General features: G+C 41.3%; 1 protein-coding gene and 1 long non-coding RNA gene across 12 annotated transcripts in view; one reads left to right on the top strand and one right to left on the bottom strand.

Annotated features, from left to right (window-relative positions):
• The window catches only part of LRP1B (LDL receptor related protein 1B), a 1,420,219-nt gene that overhangs the window by 1,134,661 nt on the left and 261,283 nt on the right, over positions 1–24,275 (top strand). For all 10 annotated transcript variants that reach the window (XR_008308477.1, XM_053255348.1, XM_053255339.1 and 7 more), the window contains 7 exons: positions 1,513–1,638; positions 3,259–3,390; positions 7,489–7,623; positions 8,661–8,790; positions 11,533–11,659; positions 11,783–11,934; positions 12,226–12,350. Coding sequence is in view for 9 of the 10 variants with exons in the window: in XM_053255348.1 (XP_053111323.1) it covers positions 1,513–1,638; positions 3,259–3,390; positions 7,489–7,623; positions 8,661–8,790; positions 11,533–11,659; positions 11,783–11,934; positions 12,226–12,350 (927 nt within the window). In the remaining variant the exon portion in view is untranslated. The remainder of the gene's footprint in view (positions 1–1,512; positions 1,639–3,258; positions 3,391–7,488; positions 7,624–8,660; positions 8,791–11,532; positions 11,660–11,782; positions 11,935–12,225; positions 12,351–24,275) is intronic.
• Positions 14,293–19,607, bottom strand: LOC128327126 (uncharacterized). Of its 2 annotated transcripts, none has more exons than XR_008308482.1 (3): positions 19,379–19,607; positions 18,292–18,428; positions 14,293–16,155 (listed from the first exon to the last, which is right to left on the bottom strand). It is a non-coding gene; the product is annotated as an uncharacterized LOC128327126 (long non-coding RNA). The 2 variants fall into 2 exon arrangements; XR_008308483.1 differs by having other exon boundaries at positions 18,313–18,428.

Genomic DNA, 24,275 nt, shown 5'->3' with positions numbered 1-24,275 from the left:
GTATGCATTCTTAATTCTGAATAATATACATGGGGCTTACACCTCACTCTGTGCTGAATTGTACTTTTCATATCTAGAATGTCAACTTCTTGACTTTATCTTTACTGATGGCAGTTTGGAACAACAAATCATTAAAAACAATCAAAACCAACACTAAGCAGACTATGGTACAGCAACCAGATTTATTTTAAAAAGTGGGAACTCCCCCCAGAACAATTATGTCAGGTATATGCCCATTGAAAAATGTTTGTATAAACCATACTCTGAAATACTATGATGAAGGAAGCCTGGTAGGCCTCACCAGGGGCAGAGCCACCATTGTGCAAATGGGTTCAAAGAACTCGGGCCACTGCCCCTCCGAGGCCACGCCTCGCACCCCAGCCATGCCACCTACATCAGATGTCAGATATGGGGGGCATGGTTTATCTCACAAATGGGGCCGCATGGCCCCATTTGCAGAAAAAGTCACCCAGCACCACACTCGCAGTGTGGCTGGAGCAGCTCTCCCTGCCTTCAGAAGCCCCCTAGCCCCACCCCCTGCATCAGACATCAGTGTCTGACATCAGACACAGGGGACAAAGGTTAGCCATGCCCCCTGGATCTGACATCAGGCACGGGGTGTGATTTAGCTTGCAAATGGGGCCATGGGGTCCTGTTTGTGAGCAAAATCAACCAGCACCATGTCTGCAGCATGGCTGGAGCGACATTCCCTGCCTTTAAAAGGCAGGGAGATCTTGTTCACAATCTTGCTCACAAATGGGGCCACGTAGCCCCATTTTTGAGCTAAATCCAGCTAGTGCCGCATTCGCTGTGTGGCCGGGTGTGGCTCTCCCTCCTTTTTAAAGGCAGGGAGAGCCACTCCAGCCATGCTGTGAATGCAGCGCTGGCTGATTTTGCTCACAAATGGGGCCGCCCAGTCCCATTTGCGAGCAAAACCATGCCCCCTGCATCTAATGCCAGATGCAAGGGGTGTAGCTCACCTTCACCCCCTGAGTCTGATGCAAGGGGCAGGGTTAGGGGAGCTGCAGCGGTGGCGGGCTATACTCAGGCCACCGCTGGCCTCTCTCTGCCACTGGGCCTTACAACGAGGGCATTTCACAGCCAGGACATGACTACAAAAAAGGCCCTAGCCCAAGTTCCTGCCCATCCTCATCTTTGATGGCAATGGTACTCAGAGCAGAGTTTCCTCTGACTGCTCAGAAAATAGTTAAGCAAAATTTGCAAATAGCTCTGATATGATGAAACATGTTTATTAAGAAATTATTTTTTGTGTCGTATGAAATGTGTAGACTTGAACTTACTGTGGAATGATTTGTATGAATGCAGCATAAAATAGTGGACTGAGACAAACTGAAATTTTGGTATTATACACAGAATTGTAATTTTTGTAAAAAATAATTTTTTTAAATCTTTCATCGGTACTACTAATAAAATAAATAAAACACTAAAATGAAATACATAAATAAAAGAATACATTATTTACCATTTCATTGGTATCACCTCATTTTGTAGGTAGTAATTCCTGTCAATTCAGTAATGGTGGATGTTCCCAGCTTTGCTTACCTACCTCAGAAACAACTCGGACATGCTTGTGTACAGTAGGCTATAACCTTCGGAAAAACCGTATGTCATGTCAAGGTACCATTCTTTGGCTATTTTTAAAAATGCTGAATAAACAGAATAAATAAAATATCCAGAGTAGTTTCCTAAGGAAACTACAGCTGCATAGTTGTAAGAGAAAATTCATGTTGTTACTCTTGATCTTTGTGAGTAAATTTTCTGCATACTTTTATAACATGCAGATTCAGGTTTTCCATGATATATATTTTAGGAATTACTAAATTAACTAATGCATGAATTTGACCTTGGCCTTAATATTTGATAACTGAAAGGTTATTCTTCAAGTTTTTGAATTAATGATTTTAGAGCCTTCTTACATATTAGTGACGTGTTTTACCAAGCAAGTATACACATTGCCCACACACCCAGTAAAGACACAAGGCAAATACTGCAATGAATGGGCCACAGCTTTATTAATTAACAAAATGCAATTAAGAAGAGAAGGGGATTGGCACTCCACCCCACTACAGTGCCTAATCTCATATAAGGTCTGGTTTGACTGCAAGCATCTAACCTAAGCTTTTAATGAGCAATTACACCCTGGCTCTGAACCACGATACAGCCATAAGGCTGGTGGTTTCTGTTCTTAGCCAACTCCCAAGAGGCCAGGTATTGGAGGAAGTCTTGCCTGAGCCCAAGTATTTAAGGTTGGGAAGAATTCCTCTGAGCAGAGAAGTCCCAGTCATTGTTCCCTGAGCTGGACAGCCTCTAGGGTATGGCTGGAAGTTCTCAGTATGCCAAAAACATATCTGAGGGAGTTCACTATTAAACCGGCCTCTGTATCCTCACACCTACACTGTAGCTGCCATGTTGTGATTGGGAAGAAACCTATCTACTTAAAGAGTATAGGGTAAGGTGGGCAAAAAAGATATGCACTTTATTTTAAGCCAAATCTGGCAACCCATCTGCCGGCCTGCTATGCCACCCAGCCCTTCAGACAATAGACTTCCCCTAAAAGCTTTGTGCTTTATTTCAAGCCAAGGTGGGGGCAAACCAACCGCACCTAAGACATTGCTGGGAGACTGGCATCATGCAGAACCTTTGAAGTAACTGTGACAATTAGCTCCTGATTTCACATAGTCGAGGAGAGTTGTGCCTCCCACTAGCTCCATGGAGACAGGGTTATGCATATTGATCCCGCAGGTGGCAGCTACACCCAGTCCTTCCTTGCTCCTGTCAGCAGAGTTCTGGGCTCTTCCAGTGGTATTTTAATATAAAATATATAAATATTTTATTATTATAATGTTGGGTTTAAAATAGTTTTCAAATTGTGTTCCTGGGAATGCTGGGCTTCCTTGAAAGCCTATAAAAGTTAGGGGTTCTTCAGTAGAATAAATTATGAACACAATGTTCTGAAAGACAACTTTCCACTATTTTGGACGTTCCCCTTCAATGTACAGCTCATTTTTTGTTCAGTCTCACTTTTGGGAAAGATGGAATGATATTGAGGCTTAATTGGCCTACACAATCCCCTGTCAGAAATGAGTGTGACCCTAAGAACATGTCCCCTAATCCTTTGCAAGGTATAAGCAGACATGTTCAAGTGGTAAATATTTAATATATGTAGAATGCTCAAAAACCACTGTTTAATTGGTCTTTTTAAAAACTGTTCTGATTATTTGTGTGTATTTGTTTTAGGCATAGAATCTTTCCTTATGTATTCTGTTCATGAAGGAATTAGAGGAGTTCCTCTTGATCCAAATGATAAAACAGAAGCTTTAATGCCTATATCAGGAACTTCATTTGCTGTGGGTATAGATTTCCATGCAGGTAAATGAATAATTGTTACATTCTGGGGATTATAAATATTTGGATGTGCTTATAAAATCCTTATTTTTTGTAGATGTCCTGTACTTCAAGCAGTCATAGGTGTGTGTAGTTGTATTCTGACTGCAGGGCCTTCTCTAGTGGGGTATGGGGCTAGGGGCGAATCAGCATGTTAGGGACTCCTTAACATTTCATATGATTACAGAATCATATTGACTATGTAAATAGTGTGAGTGAGTGAGACGTTTGAACATGTCCAATCAGCTTGGACATATAGTGCATTTGTAAAGAAGGGGGGAATAAAAGCACAACACATGCCCCATGCTTCACAATTCTCACTAATACCTTCCAGATTGCAAACCAATTGGAGCACAATGCATTTACTTACACACACACACACACACACACACACACACACACACACACACTTATTCCAGAGGTTTTTTGTAACTTTCTGCCATTAAATAAGACACTTATAGGACTTTTTGGATGTTTTTTTTTTTAAAATTCAAAACATTATTAAAAATCAATAGATTGACCAATCTGCTTCAAATTAAATATATGTAGCCCTCCCACCCAGCTCTACATCTGAGCTCAATATCAAAGCCCTATGCCAAGTCATTCCAGGTTATCTAAAGGGTGGGGCAGAAAGGGGGCTGTTTTACCTCTTTTTATGAAGGGCAGATTACTCCATATTGGGGTGGAATGGTGATTCATGGGGGTGGCTTCAGTTCCAGAAGCAGGCGCGGCTCATGAACTCTCCTCTGGGGGGGGGGCAGCAGGCGGCTTCTTTAAGATAAAAGGAGCCGGTGCTCCGTGCCTTGCAGCAGCCCCCGAATCGGGGAATTGCCTCCGCCACTCATCTGGCCGCTGGCGGGGGCTCACCTCCGCGGGAGCCAGGTGAGTGGCGGAGGTGATTCCCCGCCGCGGGGGCTGCTGGGCGGCATGGAGCACCAGCTCCATTTACCTTAAAGAAGCCGCTTGCCGCCGCCCCCGGAGGTGCGTTCACAAGCTGCACCTGTCCAGAAGTTTTTGTAATTTTCTGACATGAAACAAGCCACTTATAGGATTTTTTTTGGGGGGGGGGTTAATTAAAAAATTAGAAATCAATAGATTTCCCAATTCATTTCAAATTAAATATTCAGAACCTTCACTACCTGCCCAACATCTGTGCCTAATAGCAAAGCCCTATGGCAAGCCATTCCATAAATGTTGAAGGGTGTGGAACAGCCACAAAAAGGAAATCACATCCCTCCATTACTAGCTCTGAGGTGTTGTCCAATTGTCTGAGGCAGGCAGAGGTGAGCACAGCATGCAGCTGGCCACTCTGCCTCCCTGCCTCCCTTCCTTCCCTGTTGCCTACAGGCAGCCTGCCAGCCTGCACTAGATAGCTTTAGGCAGGCTGGCAGAGATAGGCCTCTGGAAGCCCTGCCCACCCACCAAACATCCGAGAGTCGGTTGTGGTGGAAAGGGAGCTGTAGCAGCCTGCCCCATGCAGGGAGCCTTTGAATAGCAGGCAAGCCTTCATGCCATGGCAGCCCAGGCTAGGGGTTGGAGATAAATTTCTGAGATAGAGAAAGCAGGGCAGGCTGCTCAGCCAGTGGGCCAGCATGGGGCCTGCCCTAGCTCAGGGTGCTTGCCCCAGTCACCCTGCCCTAAGCATGGCCCTGCCTGACAGCTTAACAGCATTAAATATGAAGCCTTTAATCAGAATCCTTCAGAGCAGCATTTTCAGTAGGCGGGTTCACACAATACCTCCTGACCCATGCAATTAAGAGGGGGATTTGCCCCTATGCCCAGTCCCCCCAGGTGATCTAGAAGGATACCATGGTTGATGGTATCAAAAGCCGCTGAGATTGCCCTATAATTGCCTAACTCTGAGGGATTAAATGTAGGCTTCTTTAAAAGAGTTATAATTGCTTCCTTCAAACAAGTAGGCATCCTACCTTCCCTCAGAGAAGCATTTACAATCTCGATCAGGCCTCTCCAACAATCTCCCTGCTTGATAATAAAAGACATGTTGGACAAGGGTCACAATAACAGGTGGTAAGACACGCAGTTTATGTCCTTAGGAGTGACAAATTGAAACTGATCCAGTTAAACCATACAAGAAGAGTTATTGGATATCTCCGCTAAAGACTGTGCACCAACGATGGAAGACAGGTCAGCTCGAGTATGAGAGATTGTGTCCACAAACAAAATCATTAAAAGCTTCACAGCAGCTAACTGATGGCTCCAAAGCCGGAGTGGAAGGGGCCTGTATAAGTCCCCTCACCACCCTCAACAATTCCATTGTACCTGCGGATGCAATATCCACAGCAAATAATTGCTTCTTTGCCACACATATTGCCAGAGCATAGGTCATCAATTGTGCTATGTGCTGCAATCTGTCGGATTCCAGTAGAATCCTTCTCCATTTGTGCTATAGTCATCTACCTAGCCATTTCAGCTCCCATAGTTCTTCAATATACCATGGAGCTAATTTAGAAGCGGGCCGGAGAGGACGCTTAGAGGACGATTGAGTTTGTCTCTTTAGTGAGCTAATTATTCCAATTTTCCATAAGGGTGCCAACAAGATCACCAGCATTACCAACATTAAAACCCTCCAAGGTATCTTGGAATCCTATTGGATCCAATAGTTTCCTCAGGCAGACCATCCTAATAGGCTCTTCACCCCTGCAGAGATGACTAGCAGCTGCAGATTGAACCTTCAGCAGGTGGTGGTCTGTCTATGACAAAAGGGAAAGTATAGGAGTCCACACCCACAGACCACCACCCTGATCAAAGCATGTATGCCCGGAAGGTATCATATGAATTGACTCTAGGAGAAACTGGATCTATAGATGAAGTCTGCAGTGACTACACATTTGTTATCCTGTATTTCATTGATCCACTCCTCCTAGCTGTACTGCAAAATCTGTGGTTTAATATTATCCAGTGCTTTGCTCATTTGAAAGAAACATGAGGACAAAAGGAAATAATAAGAAACGCAAGTCCCAGTAATTACCCAGAGCAAATGCTAGCCCCAAAGAAATAATTATCTTCCTAATATTTTTCATAACAAGTAGCTTTCATTAGCTACCTTATTGTCCATGTCACTTCAAGCAAAATTTTAAAATGAAATCTTATCAGAGGGTAGAAATTGTATGAAGGAACTGATGGGGAACCAAGTGGGTTGGAGCACTTTGCATATTATGTATATGCCCTCACATGTTACTTGCATATGTATGTGTACTCACAAGACCCTGGAAGGGACAAACAGTGAGGGTGGCTGATGCAGTCATTCAACTCTGCAAACCTAATTTCACTAGTGATTTACTTGCGTGAGTAGTGTAGCATGGGAAGACGAAACCCCACACAGCATCAGCATCATCACCATTATTATTACATTTTATATCCCGATCTTCCTCCAAGGAGCCCAGAGCAGTATACTACATACTTAAGTTTCTCCTCACAACAACCCTGTGAAGTAGGTTAGGCTGAGAGAGAAATGACTGGCCCAGAGTCACCCAGCAAGTCTCATGGCTGAGTGGGGATCTGAACTCGGGTCTCCCCGGTCCTAGTCCAGCACTGTAACCACTACACCATGCTGGCTCTCATAACTCCTCTTTTGTGATTAAAAAAAGCTCCAACTGCCATTTCCTTATTCACAGGAAGGAAGGCAAGGTCTCATGTGAATTCACACTTTTGATGTTGGATTGATTAAGTGCCATCAAGTCAGTGTCGACGACTAGCAACCACATAGCGACCACTGATGTTTACGCTGCTCGTATAACTAGACAACTCATGAAGAGTTGTTATTTGTGGGTATTGGCATGCTGCAGTCATGTCTATTCCAGCCTTTTCCAATCTCTGGAATCACAGCAACTGCTTGAGCAGCTCCCACATGGAGGAAGTGGTTTTCACAAATGGTGCCTCCACATAACTGTTACCAAGAATAAGCCTATCAGTCCCAGGCACTCCTGATGTACTTGCATGTTGTGGCAGTGGGGGCGGGGGCATTATTAGGACTGAATGAGACCTATGAAAGATGTATAGAATATGTTACAAATTTAACATTGTCACTTTTCCAATTGCTGATTTTAAATATTTATTTTATAGGAAATGATACAATCTACTGGACAGACATGGGGCTCAACAAAATCAGTAGAGCTAGAAGAGACCAGACATGGAAGGAAGACATAATTACAAATGGTTTGGGAAGAGTGGAAGGCATTGCAGTGGACTGGATAGCTGGTAACACCAATGCTAATTCTTTATTTTTAATTACTTATTTTAGTTCAACTTTTTGGTGTGACCTTTAGAGTAAATAGGGTGTTTTCTTTCATTTTTCCATTTTCTTTGCAATATTCAGTGTCTATAAATGTATGTGTTTTTATTCTAAAGATTGCTGCAGTTAACTTAATTAGAAACTCTAAAGGACTGCATTAAATAGAAAAATGCAGTTACTTTTAAAGAAATGGTCTGTTGTTTCTCCCAGTGGACATATTTTGAACATTGTACTTGCCTTTAGCTAGGAATTTTAACCAGATATATTCTATATTATTTGAATATTATAAATAGTGTTTGTTAATTTTGCTTATTAATTATAAAGTAACTAGCCAAGCATAAAACTTAGATTAGTGGCCATTTATAAACTCTTCAGTTGTAAATAACCACTGAGATTCTGCTCCATCTTTGTTCATTTAGTATTTTTTCAGATTAGTAAAGGAATATCCAGTTTTCTTCTGCTTCTTGTCTCTCCTTTATATTCTTGTCACCATATATTTGTGCACTAGCTGCTTTGGACAATATATCCAGCTGGCCAGCCCACCACACAATTAAAAGCAAGAATGCAAATGTCCCACCTCACCTGTTAGGCACTCTGTTCTACCCTGCATACTCTGTTGGGGATCAGAATGTCCAAAGCAGTCCTAATTACAATGTTTCTTTAAAGTACTTATACTTTAATGTAATATTAGAATCATGTTATTTTATTGCCCTGCACATGAGTATGCAGGGTGGAATGCGATGCTGAGAGAGGGTGGAGGATGGGCGGCAGGGGCGAGTAAGAAGTGTGTGCTCTCACTTCTAATTACATGGTGCGCAGGGCTTGTTAGACATATCATCCAAACCTGCCTAACATTGTCTCCAAATAATATGATTATGCATTGTTTTGTTAATAACAAAACAATGCCCGCCCCCAGAATAAACTTTTAAAAAAATCATTTGTAAATAGAATTCTTAAAAGGACTAAATTATGTCTCCTAACTGAATATGTTTATTTCTTCTAGGTAATATATATTGGACTGATCATGGCTTCAACTTTATTGAGGTTTCTAGACTCAATGGTTCTTTTCGATATGTAGTTATATCTGAGGGTCTGGACCAGCCAAGGTCTATAGCAGTGTACCCGGAAAAAGGGTAACTTGATCCTTGATATTCATGCAGTTGATCATCACAACTGTTGAAAGAGAAAATAAAAGCATTTACTCAACTTAATGTAGTATAGTACTAATTGTGTGAGCTACTAAAGTTCAGTTTAAATTTTACTTCAGCCATGGACTCATTAGGAGGCCTTTTAAAAAGTGCTGTTCTCATTGGGCCGCTTGACACGACCGCTGACAAGGCAGCGGATCATGTTGGTGAAATGGTAACGGAGAGCACACACTTCTGGCAGGTGTGACATCTAAACCCACTCAAGTTCCTGTGCTGGATTCCTAAGATTCACCGGATATTCTCCTGAGATACTACACCCAACTTCAAAGGGTGGGCAGGGCCTGTAGGCGATAAGTCGGTAGAGAATGTCAGGTGAATCTCAACATTTTGGTGCAGGAACCAGACGCACAAGTTCAAACACCATGCCTGCCAGGTGTGCACACTCTCTGTTACTAATGGTTCTCCAATGTACTACTGGCTTATTACCTTATCAGTGGTTGTGTCAAGCTGTCATTAGTTTCAGTCCCCCATTGATAATATAGAGGATAATCCTTCTGTTTTACTTTACAGCCATAAGGATTACTGATATTCAAGTAAAGTGCTATATGTATAAATGCTAGGTTTCATTGACCTTTAGGAAAAGCTTTTTGTGAGGACACAAGGCTGAAAGAATGAAGAGGGGGCAAGGAAAATGGCTTGTGCTTTTGCAGATGCTAGATGTAGATGCCACTCATCACTGCAGATTTTACAATATTTTATGTGGGTTTTGGTATTGTTTCAATACTGAAACAATGCTAGTTCAACAACAACAATTTGCATACCACTTTTCAACAAAAGTTTCCAAAGTGGTTTACATAGAGCAATAATAAATTAATAAATAAGATGGATCCCTGTCCTCAAAGGGCTCACAATCTAAAAAGTATCATAAGAGAGATAGCCACTGGAGGTACAGTGCTGGGGGACGGGGATAGGGCCAGTTACTCTCCCCGCTAAATAAAGAGAATCACTGTCTTAAGAAGGTGCCTCTTATCCCAGTTAGCAGGGGCACAGTTCACATTCCAAACTCTTTCAACACTGAAATGTATCCAGGTGGAGAAAGTTGTATACAGAGTGTTTACATTTATTTTATATTTTAGTTAGGACTGAATAATATATCACTAGTTAAGAGTATTTTGAAATGTTTTCTGAATTTTGATTGATGCAGTAGCTCTTCTGTGGTTGCTGCTAGTTTCAGTGCAATGGAATGATAGGTTTGAATGTACTAAGAATAGGAAAACTTCCCAGTTTTTTGCTCCCAACCTCCCATCATGAGCTTTTCCTCACTGGCTGATGCAGAGGTTGAGCCTGAATTCCTGTGCCAGCTCCTAGAACTGGAGTAAGTAGATTTGGGGCAGGATCCAAAGATCTATTTTAGAAATGCCCAGCTGTTTGTTAGTTTTTGCCTTAAAATAATAATAATAAAGAGGCTGTTCATAATAATAAAGAGGCTGTTCATATGCACAGCCTAGCTCAGCGAGCCTGATCTCAACATTGTCCCTGCACCTAGCCCTGCTTTTGAACCCGGCGTTTAGCCAAGGTTAAGTGAACCTGGAGCAGGCAATCGCCACTGGGTTAAGAGGCTTCCCCTGGGCCCACCGCCATTTCTTGCCGTAAGCTGGGGCGAAGGAGTGGCTGCACCACCGCACTCATACCATGGGGCACCCTGGGGTGCAGGAGGGGGGAAGTCCTCCAGTTCCTTCTGTCATCACGCCACCGCTCATGTGGGCATATGGTGCCACAGAGTGGAAGACAGCCACTGCTCATCTGCTAGGGAAGGCAGGCAAGCTCCTGCCTTCTCCACAGCTCTTTGCAGCAGCCGCCAGAGTCTGTGTGAAAGACCTCCAAAAATAGCATGTAGATTAACTGTGCAAATCCAAGAATATGGCTTTAGTTCATGTTGTGGCAATTATGTGATCCTAGGACATGGTGCTGTCAGAAGAAGTAATGGCTGGCTATTCAAAATATACACATTTGTTATCTAATTATATCTCAATGAAGCACATTTGTATTAAGAAAGTAGTAGGTATAGAAGTTCTAATAATTAATAGTCTCTCAACAGAATTAGTTTATTGCAAACTTATAAGCAAAAGATTTTTTTAAAAACATATTTTGTATATATCTATGTCTTCAAAGATATGGGCTAGATCTTAAGAAGATTGCAAAGGAACTGTGGACCCTCAAAACCTCTATTGAGATTTGGGGACCCTTAGGAATGAGCTGGGATAAGGCATGAGGACTTCTAGCAGAAGGAGGAAATTCCAGAGACAAAGTTTACACAAGCGGGAATTCTGTTTGTGTGCTATATCTCCACCAAGTTTCTAAAATCCCCCCCTCCACAGTCCCCCCTTGACTCTAAAGAGAGGCAGTTTGGGGGCACAAAGGATTGCTCTTCTGAGAAATGGGCAAAGAAGTTCCGTTATGGGAACTTTCATCCATGCTGATTTCTTAGGATTCTGTCCTGCATTTTTACTTCTAATAATTGTTCACCTTCCTTTGAACATAAACATGTCTATATTTATTTTGATATCTAATCACTTTCCCCAAAGCTCAGGTTGAGCTGAAATAATATAACTTATCTATTTTTAATATGATCTGTACCCAAGTGGCACCTTTCCAAATTTATTACTTCCTTGCATAAAGTAATGTTTCAAGTTACTTAGATTGTATCACATTTGTTTCATGTTCTAGATATTTATTCTGGACAGAATGGGGACAGGCGCCTTGCATAGGCAAGGCACGTTTAGATGGATCCGAAAAGATTGTTCTCATTGGCACTGGGGTTACATGGCCTAATGGAATTTCTATTGACCATGAGGTTAGTTTTTGTGTCATTAAATGTTTATCATACTAAAAAAAAATGCAATTTATTATTCCTCTGTTTCCTTAATGAAAGATAATACAAATATTTGTTGGAATTTACTTCTCAATTGATCCTTAGGAAAATAAATTATACTGGTGTGATGCTCGAATGGACAAGATAGAAAGAATCGACCTTGAGAGTGGAAGGAATCGGGAGATTGTGCTGTCAGGGAGCAATGTGGATATGTTTTCAGTCGCAGTCTTTGGGGCTTACATCTACTGGTCTGACAGGTAATTTATTTTTCCATAAGTATTTGAGTCTCAAAATGTTATTTCTGTGCCAGATGCTTCGCCCTTGTAGGATTAGCCATTCTTTAGCAAGGTCACTGAAAGGATCTCACAAAGCCATGTAATTTCCAGAGAAGGCACTTTTGATATTCAAAGCAAAACCATATCAATGAACAGGCAAAAAAGTATGTTTCTTTACCTTCTGTTAGGCCAGATGTCTCCTGTATTTTAATGATTTATTTGATTTTAATTAATTGAAAATTGTTGGTGAGATATTTCCAACTTTTTTGGCAGAGCTCATGCAAATGGGTCTATCAGACGAGGCCACAAAAATGATGCCACAGAGGCTGTGTCCATGAGGAGTGGTCTAGGAATAAACTTGAAGGAAGTTAAGGTCTTCAACAGAGGACGTGAGAAAGGTAAATTCTTGCCCAAAATGTTGCTTATCCATTTATTCTTAAAATTGCAATGTTATGTTTTGCATCAGAAGTAAAATAGCTGCTGCATATTGTGAAAGAAATAAGAATTACCAATTAAATAGCTACTAACAATTTAATACTCAGAAAACCCTCACCACACTCCTTTAGCATGGATAACACTCTCCATGTTAGCAGAAAGTTATTAACACATCTTATAATACTTAGGCCAAACTTAGAAAGAAAGAAAAAAGATGTTCCTCACATTATGCATTGAAGAATAAGAAATGTAGCATCTACAAATATATCCCTGAGGGATGCACGATATATTTTTGATATAGTGTGCAGTACTTCTAGAGGCAGAGAACATCTCAAAATTTGTTCTCCACTGCTGCACACTCAGTGCTGTGCAGCACAGACACATCTTCCCAGTGCATCCCCACTCCATTAGTCAGGATGTTGGCCACTGATTTTGCCAATTTATGTCTGAAATATAGATTCTATGTCTGAGAATTAAAGACAATGGCACACTATAAATTATGTTCAGTCTATTAACTGGGGCCTGGTCTTTGGATTAGGGATATTGCATGTCCCTGTGAGCCTTTGCACACTGGCTTGCTAAGTGTACAATTTTCCCCTTTGCTTTGGGGAAAAATCATAAAATTAATGAGCCATTTTAAAGCTTGCTAATTCCTGCCCTTTTATTTACTGGCTGAGCAGTGCAAGAGAAGCTCTATCAGCTGTACTTTATTCCCAGCAGAGATGATCAAGCAGCAGCTGTGTGTAGCTGCTTCTAAAAAGACCTATAGGCCCATGTTTTTTTACAGTTCCTCTGGGAAGTAATGAGAAAGTGCAGGTTATTGTAGGGATCATAGTCCTGAAAAGACTACAATCTCCAGAATACTTTGTGCCTTTTCCAAGAAGAAGGCAGGCAGGAGTCTGCAGGTCTGTGGGTCGGTCTTAGAGATGCTGCACACAGCAGCTGCTCCCTTGCATCCGCTTTGATCGAAGTACAATTGAAAGAAAGCAGGGCTGCCCTGTAGAGGTATGAATACAGGTTCGGTATCAAACTGGCTCGACGTTGAACATGCCCAGTTCGAGGGCTCATTGTCAAGCTGGCCTTGAACTGAACCTGCCCCTGTTCAGCCTGATCTGGAGTTGAACAACCCCTAGTTCTGGTTTGGGGGTTTGATCTTTTTCAAAAAAAACACACCATTTTAAAAAAACCATTATTAAAAAAAAATCCAAAAACTCACCGCCTCCCACTCCAGGCACTTCTCTGTGGCCATGTGTGTGTGTGTATGTGTTCTCCAGAGGTTCCCCCCTCTCTCTGCTGGCCTCCAGTTTGTTAAAAATATGCCCGGTTTGGGGCCTGTTCAGGGCCTATCCTCTGTGCCTCCAAAATGGCAGTGACCATTTGGGAGGCTGCCACGCATGCCCAATGGGCCTCTGCGTGGCCTGGGCTGGCCACACAGAGGCCCATTGGGTGAGTTTTCAGAATTACACACACACACACACTCTCCAAACCGGGTGTTGTTTGGGTGTGCACAAACTGAACATGCCTGGTCTGAGTCTGGTTTGGACTGAAACCAAACCAGGCAAACCGGTTTTGTATACACCCCTTCTGCCCTGACCAGTCCAGGCTCGGACTGGCTCACCGAGCAGCAAGGCATTTTCCTGGTGCACCCTCGCCTGGTGCACCCTCCTGCGCTCGTTGGGCTCTCCCTGTGCCAGCTGCCCGGCTCCTCTTTCCCCCTCTCCCTGTCCGGAGAGCCCCACCTCCTCTTCTTCCGATTGGTCATGAGAAGTAGGCTCAGACTGCCCTTAGGGCAACAGGGCATATTCCCAGGGTGCCCCACCTGCCCCACCCCACCTGCTGCACCCCACCCCACCTGGTGTGCCCCGCCCCACCCCTGTGCCCAACTCCCACCCTTAATTACCCATTCTGCTTAAAACCTGCCCCCTCCCCACATATATTCCACCACCCTCTCAGTGCCCCCAGTCCGGCCCTGGACCAGTCTGGTAAGCTCAGGAATTAGGGTAGGTTGGGGGGTAGGGTGCAAGTATGCTTGAGTTGTCACAAGCATCTTTGAGCTCTTTCAAGCCTCCAAAACTGGGCTGAGGTTAAAAAAAAAAAAAGGCCAACTTGAATTTGAGCTCGTGCTCTTTGATTTCTCAGGACTTGATTACAAGCTTGAACTTGAATATCTCTATTTTGGACCCAGCTGATATCATCTGGAACACTTAACAATTTGATACCAATTAATAATATGTAGGAATTGCCCACTAGATGGGCTGTAGGTTAAGGTCTCACACCATGCACATGTATTTCATTAGTCTGGATTGCAGCCACTATAATTTTTTCTGTCCTAATGATGTCAAGGCAACCAGAAGACAAATGGCAAGCTTAAAATCTCTTCAGACATCAGTTAAAATATGCTGATATTAGGAAGCAAGGTGTGACTGTTCTACCATACTAAGATGTAATATCAGCTTCTTAGAACCTGCAACACTGTTAAGAAACTGTTAACTTGCCCTTTCTGTATTATGTCATAAGGTAACCTTATGTGGTCAGAGAGGTCAATGAACAGAGTTAGGGAGATGAGAGAACTAATAGTAAGAGTGAATAAGAGAAACAGACATCCCCAAGAGGCCCTGAAACAATTAATCCACAGAGCATTGTGGTGGTTCCACCACTTCTGGACATTAAAGTCCAGAAGATGATGCTGGAATTGTATTTCACCATAGAGAAACACATAGAAATCCAACAATTTCTTAAAGACCTTAAGGAAGGGAACATTGCAAAGCTATTCCAAGAGATCAATCCAAAGTCAAGGGGCCACAGCCAGAAGGGCCACAACTGAAAAGATGGGTCTTCTTCTTTTAAAATTTTAACTTGGACTATTAATTTCTGGTTTTAACTGAGATTTGTTCTTAGTTTTGTTTCTATTTTATTGGTTTAATATTGTTTTTATTGTTTATTGCCTGAGCAATAGTGTACAGCTGGGGCAAAATATAAATATTTTAACTAAATAAATAATAAAGTAAATTTATTAATTAGTAGATCCTGAACAGTAGCAGGAGGTGGAATTCTAAATCCTTGATTTCTTGGCTATTTGAATTAACTAAGTTGTGGCCCTTTCTAATCTGTGACCTCTTGTCTTCATTAGTGTGGGGAAAATCTAGTTTTGTCTCTCCATGGTCTCTTGAAATTAATTCCCTGTACTATGTGAAATAACTGCAGTTCATCAGTATATCATGTTTATAAATAAATATTTGTTTTATATTCAAGTTCCTTTTTGTCAAAGCAAGCTATGGAGTGAAAGAAACAGGCAAACATTGCTACTTAAACCTGGGTGTTTCTATTCTCTTACCCTAAACAACATTTTCCCCTAATTTAGAAAACAATTGAAGTGTCCCTTCCTTCCTTCCTTCCTTCCTTCCTTCCTTCCTTCCTTCCTTCCTTCCTTCCTTCCTTCCGTATAGTGCCCCAAACTCACATCTCTGGGAAATTTATCTTCTCAGAAAGCTGGTTTACATGCACAGCAAACTTCATCTGGGTGACATACTTGCATTAGCAGTGTAATGCAAGGTGTGGGAGCATGTAAAATTATAGGTTTTTCCATGTTTAGAAAAATTGCATCTTGCGTTCTATGCTTTGGGTTGGCATCTGGTTTGTGCATGTTGTAGGCTGTTGACCCAATCTGACATGAGAAGTGTTGGAAATAGAATGACGACACTTTAAAATTGTCAGGCAGTTGGATTGTGTCAGATTTTCAAGCAGAATTTTTGAATTGTGCTGAATGTCCTATAGGAATCAATGGGAAACAAAAAAGTAATAAATCATGAATAGCTGGCCAGCTCTGAAATTTCACATGACAGTAGTGTGTGATGATAACATCATGTGTATAGGTTTTCAAGGAGATTGGGCCACCCATTTATTTTTGGTTAATATTTAAAAATGTTTTTAAAACTTCAGAACTGCCATAACTGCTTTGTCCCATGCAGAAAGTTACAACAAAGTGCAGGACTTGAAGTCCCCACTCTGACCATCAATCATGCCTTATGTGGATGAAATTGCCATACAGCAGTAGGATTTCCCCCCACCCCTTTGGCACTCCATATTATAACTCTTGAAATAAATGGACAGAAAGTTATCAAACTTCTCATGGTGGTAGTACGTGGAGATAGCATTAAGTGTATAGCACTTGACAGAGATCAATTCACCTGTTGATTTTTAATGACTTTTACAAGACATTTTAAAAACTTTTTTTAAAATGCCATAATGGCTTTGTTTCATGGCAGACAGTTTCAAAAAGTGCAGGAATTGAAGCCCCTACTGACTATTGAGCATGCCTTGTTAAGAGGAAAGTGTCCCTTGCCATATGAAAGGAATAACCCTCCCCCTTTTTGTCACCCCATATTATAACTTCAGAACGGCTGAGAAGAAAGTTGTCATATCTCCCATTGTGTAGTACATGCCATAGCATTCAGTGTGTGTACCTTGAAGAAAACTGAACCACCAATTTTTAATGACTTTTTTTAAAAAAGTGTCCGTAAAACTATTATCCAGGTGGTTAGATAAAGAAAAGTATCTTTTTAAAAAGATTGCTAGCAAAAGAATAAGATTGGCAATTGACAAAGGATAATATAGGGATCTGTGTCCCTTCCCAAAAGAGCTGTGATTGGAAGGCAAGACTTGGGTGATTTGACACAGTACATGGCAAATGTCCAGCTTGATTTGTCACTCCAAAGCTTCTTCCCTTCTTTTCCATCAGCCTGTTACAAATTTATTTATTTGCTTATTTATTTGTTACATTTTATATCCCGCTCTTTCTCCAAGGACCCCAGAGCATTGTACTACATACTTAGGTTTCTCCTCACAACAACCCTGTGAAGTAGGTTAGGCTGAGAGAGAAGTGACTGGCCCAGAGTCACCCAGCAAGTCTCATGGCTGAATAGGGATTTGAACTCGGGTCTCCCCGGTCATAGACCAGCACTCTAACCACTACACCACACAGGCAGTTTGCTATGAAAACATGATTTGCTTGGCTTGTAGAAGCCCTCAACAGCTGTTTTAAATTCTCAAACGTCTGGCAATTCCGACAGAAATCTGATTCAATAGAGATTTCATTCTGACATTTCCGATAATAGGATCCTATAGAAGTCATGTTGCACTTAATTCAACTTTTTACAACATGGCCAATGTATGATTTGACATGACTGCACAGCTCTAGCATTTTGTATTCATAATCTTAGATTATGAAACTGCCCAGAGGACAATTTGTTATGGCCTGGCTAACAAATAAAGTTGTTGTTGTTGTTGTTGTTGTTGTTATTATTTATTATTATTTACACAGTCAGACAGGTGTTATTGACTGGTTTGTTTTATCCAGACATCGAGTCCTTCCCAAGGAGCTGGGATGGCTGAATTTTATTGTCAATGTTGTTGCTGTTGTTATAGATATCATCGCAGAATGTAGGCTGTTCCCAGTAAAGGTGCTTTTTGTAACTGGCTGATAGTGATTTCTGTAGCCCCTATGGTGTTGACGTGGTCTTCCTTCCTTCCTTTATTTATTTATTTATTTATTTATTTATTTAACATATTTTTATAGTGCCCAAAACTCACGTCTCTAGGTAGTTGACAACAAAGCAAACAAAACAGAAAAAGATTAAAACACCAGTTAAAATAAATCCTAGATGACCCAGAGACCAACCTGGCTGCCTCATTCTGTACCAATTGTAATTTACAGACTACACACAAGGGCAGCCCCACATAGAGCGCATTGCAGTAATCCAGTCTAGAGGTTCCCAGCATATGTACCACTGTTCATATGTACCACTGTTCAGTTGTTGTTATTAGCATGCAATATCATAAAATGAGCATATCTATTAGAAATTTCAAATCAGTAAAGTCCTCGGATCAATAATTTAGCTGTTTTACCAGTTAAAAACAACAAATTACATGGACATAAAATGCCACGATGAAGAAAGAAAGAGTTGTACAGATCATCAGCCTTCCTCTTGATCCAGCTTGTATTCTGCTCAGATGTCTCACACTTTTGTCTGTGCCAGTGATTGCTGTTAAGTAATAGAATTAAATGGGATTGTCAGATATTTGTACAGATATTGCACAGATGGGAATGTATGATATTGGGACACTTTCTTAAAAGTGGCCTCTTAAAATTTCAAATATTATTTTGAAAGGAATGTTTGAGAAGCTTATATGCTCATTACACTATTGTGAAGCTTCTTAAACATCAGTATACTAAGCAAAAAAAAAACCCAAACCATGTTGCCCATTACTGGGAGATTTTGGCACCATTATATGCATTATTTCAAAGCATATTCAAGATTGGCAACTGCTCTCTTTTTAACAAAAAGTAGTGTCGGGGTCCCCTGATGCACATCAGAACTGTGGCAAACAGGGAGGTGGATTTTCCCCCAGCATCTTTTTTTCAGCCTGTAATAATCCCTCAGAGTTGTCATTTGCCCCTTAAGCTATGATAGTCACCTTGGGCTCAAAGGCAGCTCTGAAGGAGATTTTTAGTGTGCCACAGTACATGTTTGGATCAAGACTCCCTCCTGAAGCTGCTTTTTCTTAAAATATAATGCCAGTCTTCAGGAAGCCTCTTAACAACACATTTAATGTTATGTGTTCTTCCTCATTTAAGCACATGATGTTTTCTCTTTCAGATAAGTATCTATCAATACAGAATTGTAGCTGTGCATATATACACACAATTGCAAGAATACTAACTTTTAGGAAAAGATATAAGCTACTCTGAGCCCATAGGATATGGTGATATATAAATCAAATAAATAATGATCTGCCTTGTATTCTCATGCTTATGGTAACTAAATATGGACCATATTACTCCTATACTAAAAAAGCTAGACTGAATACTGATATGTTTCCAGGCAAAATACAAAGTGCTGCTTATAATCTATAAAACCATAAACAGCCATCAGACTCCCAGGGGATGGGGTGGGATCCTAGCCCTTGGACACCAGAAGGACTGGGTCATCACCAAAAACAGGTCAGCCTCAGGAACAGCCAGGGGAGGAGGTTTGTTTGTCAATTGAGTCATCCTCCTGGCTTGCTGTAATCAGCCAGCTCCCTCTCCTAGAGAACTCCTGGCTCCCATACTCAGAAGCAACCCCTCATCACCAACTGCCTTGTCTTGAAATACCCCAGTGCAGAGCTGACAGGGCTTAAAGCCTGCTTCCAGCCTCGCCCCCTTCCTGACCCTGCTTCCTGTTTCCTGCCCCACCCAACCTAACTGTCTCTCTGGAGCTGTTTCCTGCAGCTCTCTCTACCTTGCCCTCTCAACCCTGCTGGGACCCACCAGCCTGGACCCTTCTCATCCCTATTGCCCCCTGAAGGGAATGAAAGCCCCACAGGAGGGATGCCATGCCCTTCTCCAGACTCCGCACACAGGGCCACTCAAGCAACCAGGTAACATGGCATCCCGACAACAGCTCAGGCCCAGGGTATTTTTTCGCCATGAGCCCTACTGCCCATTGAGATTATCTGAAGAGGTTTATCTGCAGTTGCCACCTCCAGCTTGTCTGGTGGCTACTCAGGGTGGGTTTTCTCCATTGCCGCTCCAAGGCTTTGGAATGCAGAGATTTACATATCAGGCGGTATAAAAATATGATAAATAAAATAAATACATGCACTCCCTGCTGAGATATGAGCCTCGCCACCTCTGATAACTTTTAAGAAGCAGTAGTTTACCCAGGCTTTTAATTAGACTTACAGTTTATAACACTGTGTTAAATTTTATATTGTATTAATTTTTGTTTTAACTTATACTGTTTTGTTGTAAACTGCCCAGAGACATAAGTTTTGGGTGGATGGGTGGTATACAAATATGTTAAATATAAATAAATACATGTGATGATTCAATATACCACATGCTCTTGAAAGCTGCTACAGAATTTTGATAAAATAGGGTTGAAAGGCATGTGTAAGATAACATCTATCAATAAAAAGATTATACTTATATATCCATATCATATTTTATTTAAACTGTCGCAGTAGCATTTTTCTAGTAAGTTGTTTAAAAAAAAAAGGGTCTTGTGCCACCTTAAAGACTAATGTTCTTATTATGTTGTAATATTTTTGTGAACAAAAAACCTAGGCAACAATAGAGATGTGTACGAAGTGTTTTGGGCCGGTGGGTGGTGGTGGAAATTAGTAGCTTTAAGGAGCAGATATGTAGGTCCGTACCCGCTCCTCTGCCAGCCAACTGCTTTTCTGGTCACAGTGCTGAGCTGCTCAAAAGGCTGTGCGTGGCTGCTTCCCGGTTCCCAGCAGCCTATGCATGGCTTCAGCATGCACATGGCTTACCACACAAATGATACCCGTGCATGCACGAATGCCATGTGTGTGCCAACACCACACGCAAGTTGCTGGGAACAGGGAGGCAGCTGCGCATGGCCTTTTGAGAAGCACAGCACTGCAACTGGAACAATGGTGGGGCAGCAGAGGAGCTGGTAAGGACCTGCTCCTTAAAGCTGCTGCTTGCCCCCTGCCAAAATATTAAGGTTGCAGCAATCAGAATCTTTTTGGCACCAATACGTTTGGTGCACATTCCTATTCAACAATAACTCTAAGGTGCCAAGGATGCTTTGCAGGTTTTGCCGCAATAGACCAATCTCCTCCAGTAAAATTTCAAAAAAATGCTTGTTTTGATGGCCTGTTGAGGCCCAGTTTTGTGCTTGTGGCAGTTTGTGCATGTCCGTATGTATGTGCATGCACGTGTGTAACTATGCGTCTGTGTGTGTATCTAACTATCCTCCCATATGATGTCCAGTAGAAGCCAGTGAGCAACTAGCAAAAAAATTGATGATGGCCACTGTGTAGTGACTGAGGGAGAGACAGGGAATTCCCTGCTTTATGATTCTACTTGATGGGTGAAGGCAAAGAGAGGAAATGCTGCAGTTAGCAGCATGCAAATGCATGATTGCTAAGCACTCTGGCATAGACTTGTAGCATCACCAGGGGTGCCTATCCAGTCAGCAACCATGCATGGTGCTGGCTGCAGCATCCCCTGCCTCTGCCACTATGTCCCAGTGCCAAAAGGTACTGGTAGGGATTCCCCACATCTTGATCGCCACACGGAGGCCACTAGTGGCTTTGCCTAGTGCACCGTCTCATCATCCACCAATCATTGTGCCTTTTGAAACATATGACAAGTAACCTCTTTTTTCCAGTTGTTACACTCTTTTTTTTTTTAATCCCACCTTTAATAATATGGGGGAGGGTGGGTGCTGCAGCCAGGGAGGCAGGGTGCTGTGGGGTGGAGTGGGGGACAGGACAGGACAGGAGGCTCTTCTCTTAGGTACTAAAACAGCAGGCAGCCAGGGTGCCAAGAGTCTCACATGGACAGACCATGGGCTTCTAGTGTATGAAAGTGAACGATAAAAGTGAACGATAATTAGAAAAAGGCAGTAAGCCAGTGAGCAATTGTCAGGGACTCAACTATCAGTGTCGAATCTGTTTCATTACTCCCTCATTTTTCTCCCTCAATCCCATTATTTAATGATAACTTAAATACCTTAATTTCAAGATAGTGAGCCCTTTCTCATGATTAGTCAGAAGGACTGGGTGGCAGGCGGCAGGGAAGGCTGCCTTAGCCTGCTCTTGGCTGCATGTGTGAACAGCTTCAGTGTGTCCTAATTGAGTACATGATTTAAAAGGCATTTAAAACCAGGGAAGTGAAACAGAGTGGAATTCAAAGGGGCAGGGTAGATTTTAATTTACATTTAGACCTCTTTAATAAATAATAATAATAATAATAATAATAATAATAATAATAATTTGATTTATATACCGCCCTTCCAAAAATGGCTCAGGACGGTTTACAAAGAGAAATAACAAATAAGATGGATCCCTGTCCCCAAAGGACTCACAATCTAAAAAGAAACACAAGATAGACACCAGCAACAGTCACTGGAGGTCCTGTGCTGGGGGTGGATAGGGCCAGTTACTCTTCCCCTGCTAAATAAAGAGAATCACCACAGTAAAAGGTGCCTCTTTGCCAGTCACTCAGGAATATAATGCCAACATTTGCAAACCATTTTTTGCTTTCACAATGGGGTAAAAAGGCATTAGGACAGGGAAGGATGATCTAAAGTATGAAGCACTTTAAGGCATATTTCCTGAATTCTTGCCATATCTCAATACACACACCCTTCCAGAGGAAATACCAACCTTTACAACCTACTAGAGAATAAAGCAAACAGAAGAATATATATTCAAAACATATGATTGATTTGCATGTATACATAATTATTTCCATCTAGGAGTTAGTCTGGCTTGCTTTAAAATAAATTTTAATAATTAACATTAACATATGCTTAAGATGTCACATTAAGCAATTAGATGCCCCAGATTTATTGGGGGGGGGCACAGGTTGTACTCAGTGACACAGATTGAGGAAGATCTATGTGTGAGAATTGCAAATGGTTTAAAAAAACACAACTCCTTGCTGCAGGGGAAGGCGGTTTAAAACTCCTTCCTGCTCAAAACAGGAAGGATATGGTCTAGTCAAAGCTAAGAATCCTTAAAATGTATTTTACTCTCCCATTTAAATCAATTAGTTTCAAGGTGCTTAATTGTACCCTTAGGAAAAACTCCTGCTGTGCACATATTGTATAAATCTGTGCACTTACAGATAGATAGAGGCTCACATGATTGTACTCAGTAGCTTTATTACCCACTTGCTTGACAAGGAAAGATGCCACATGCAGTTAAAGAGACATCCATTAGCACTGCATTGGGCTAACACTGCACTGATACAACAGTGCTGACATACAGAGTAGTTGAAAAAGGGGGGAGAGGCAATTTTCTCCAATCTTCCCTTACATCTAAGACCTCTGTGCCCCCAAATATACTCCCTGAGGATTGTATGACCTTCAAGGACATATTTCTGGGAGCTTCAGGTGGAATTTATCCACAATGCACAGTTGTTTGAGCCCAAGTCTCTGGCATTGATGTGGATTGTGCTTCCAGATATCCTCCCATTAGTATTGCAGCAAAAGTACTGAACTATATTAGAATGTATTCCATTGAAATGGAAACTGTTAAACTGAAGAGTAAACTGTTTTAAAATTAAGGACAGTCAAAATAAGAACATACAATATACACAATTTAAAAATAAACAGTAATTACTTGAAACATATGTGATCACCTTTTACTTTCTAATCAGAGTTGTGTGAAGAAAGGGCTTGTGCCCAAATCTTAATATCTGATATATATTTTTAAATTTTCCCCTGTTGATGTATAGAAAAATACAGGATATAGTAAAAATTTAAACATGAATAAGAACCATGGGCACAGGGAAATTTGTAGCAGGCAATTTTGTGCCCCATCTATCCTCAGAACAAACCCTTATGTGTACCCAAATCATTACATGAGGGTTGGGGAAATTTCTGAATTGGGATATAATGGGATATGGGAACTGTAGTGAGAGTGAAACAATTCTGAAAATTGATCAGAGGCATCATCCATGACCATATTCAGAAAATATGTACTATGTACCATCAAATGTACACAATACATTAAAAGACTGCAAGAAAAAGTCCTGACAATTATTTTAATACTATATAATACTATATTATATACTATAATAATATATTGACAATTATTTTAATACTATATATAATACAACATGAGTTACTTCGCCATATGTATTACTGTAACAATTAGTGATTAATTGTGTCTTTATTTGAGCTTTTAAATGAAATGTTACAAATATTACCATGTAACTTAATAAGAAAACAATACAGCTCAGTAAAAATACTAATGAATGTGTTAAAACATAGATATAGCATTTCTTATCAATTGTTCTGTGCTATTCATAACCTGATATTTTAACAATACAGGTGTTTACAATATTTTAAAATGTGATCCTAAGG

This window comes from Hemicordylus capensis, chromosome 1, assembly GCF_027244095.1.
Source record: "Hemicordylus capensis ecotype Gifberg chromosome 1, rHemCap1.1.pri, whole genome shotgun sequence".
Lineage (NCBI taxonomy): Eukaryota > Metazoa > Chordata > Lepidosauria > Squamata > Cordylidae > Hemicordylus > Hemicordylus capensis.
This window is presented reverse-complemented; position numbering and strand designations above follow the sequence as displayed.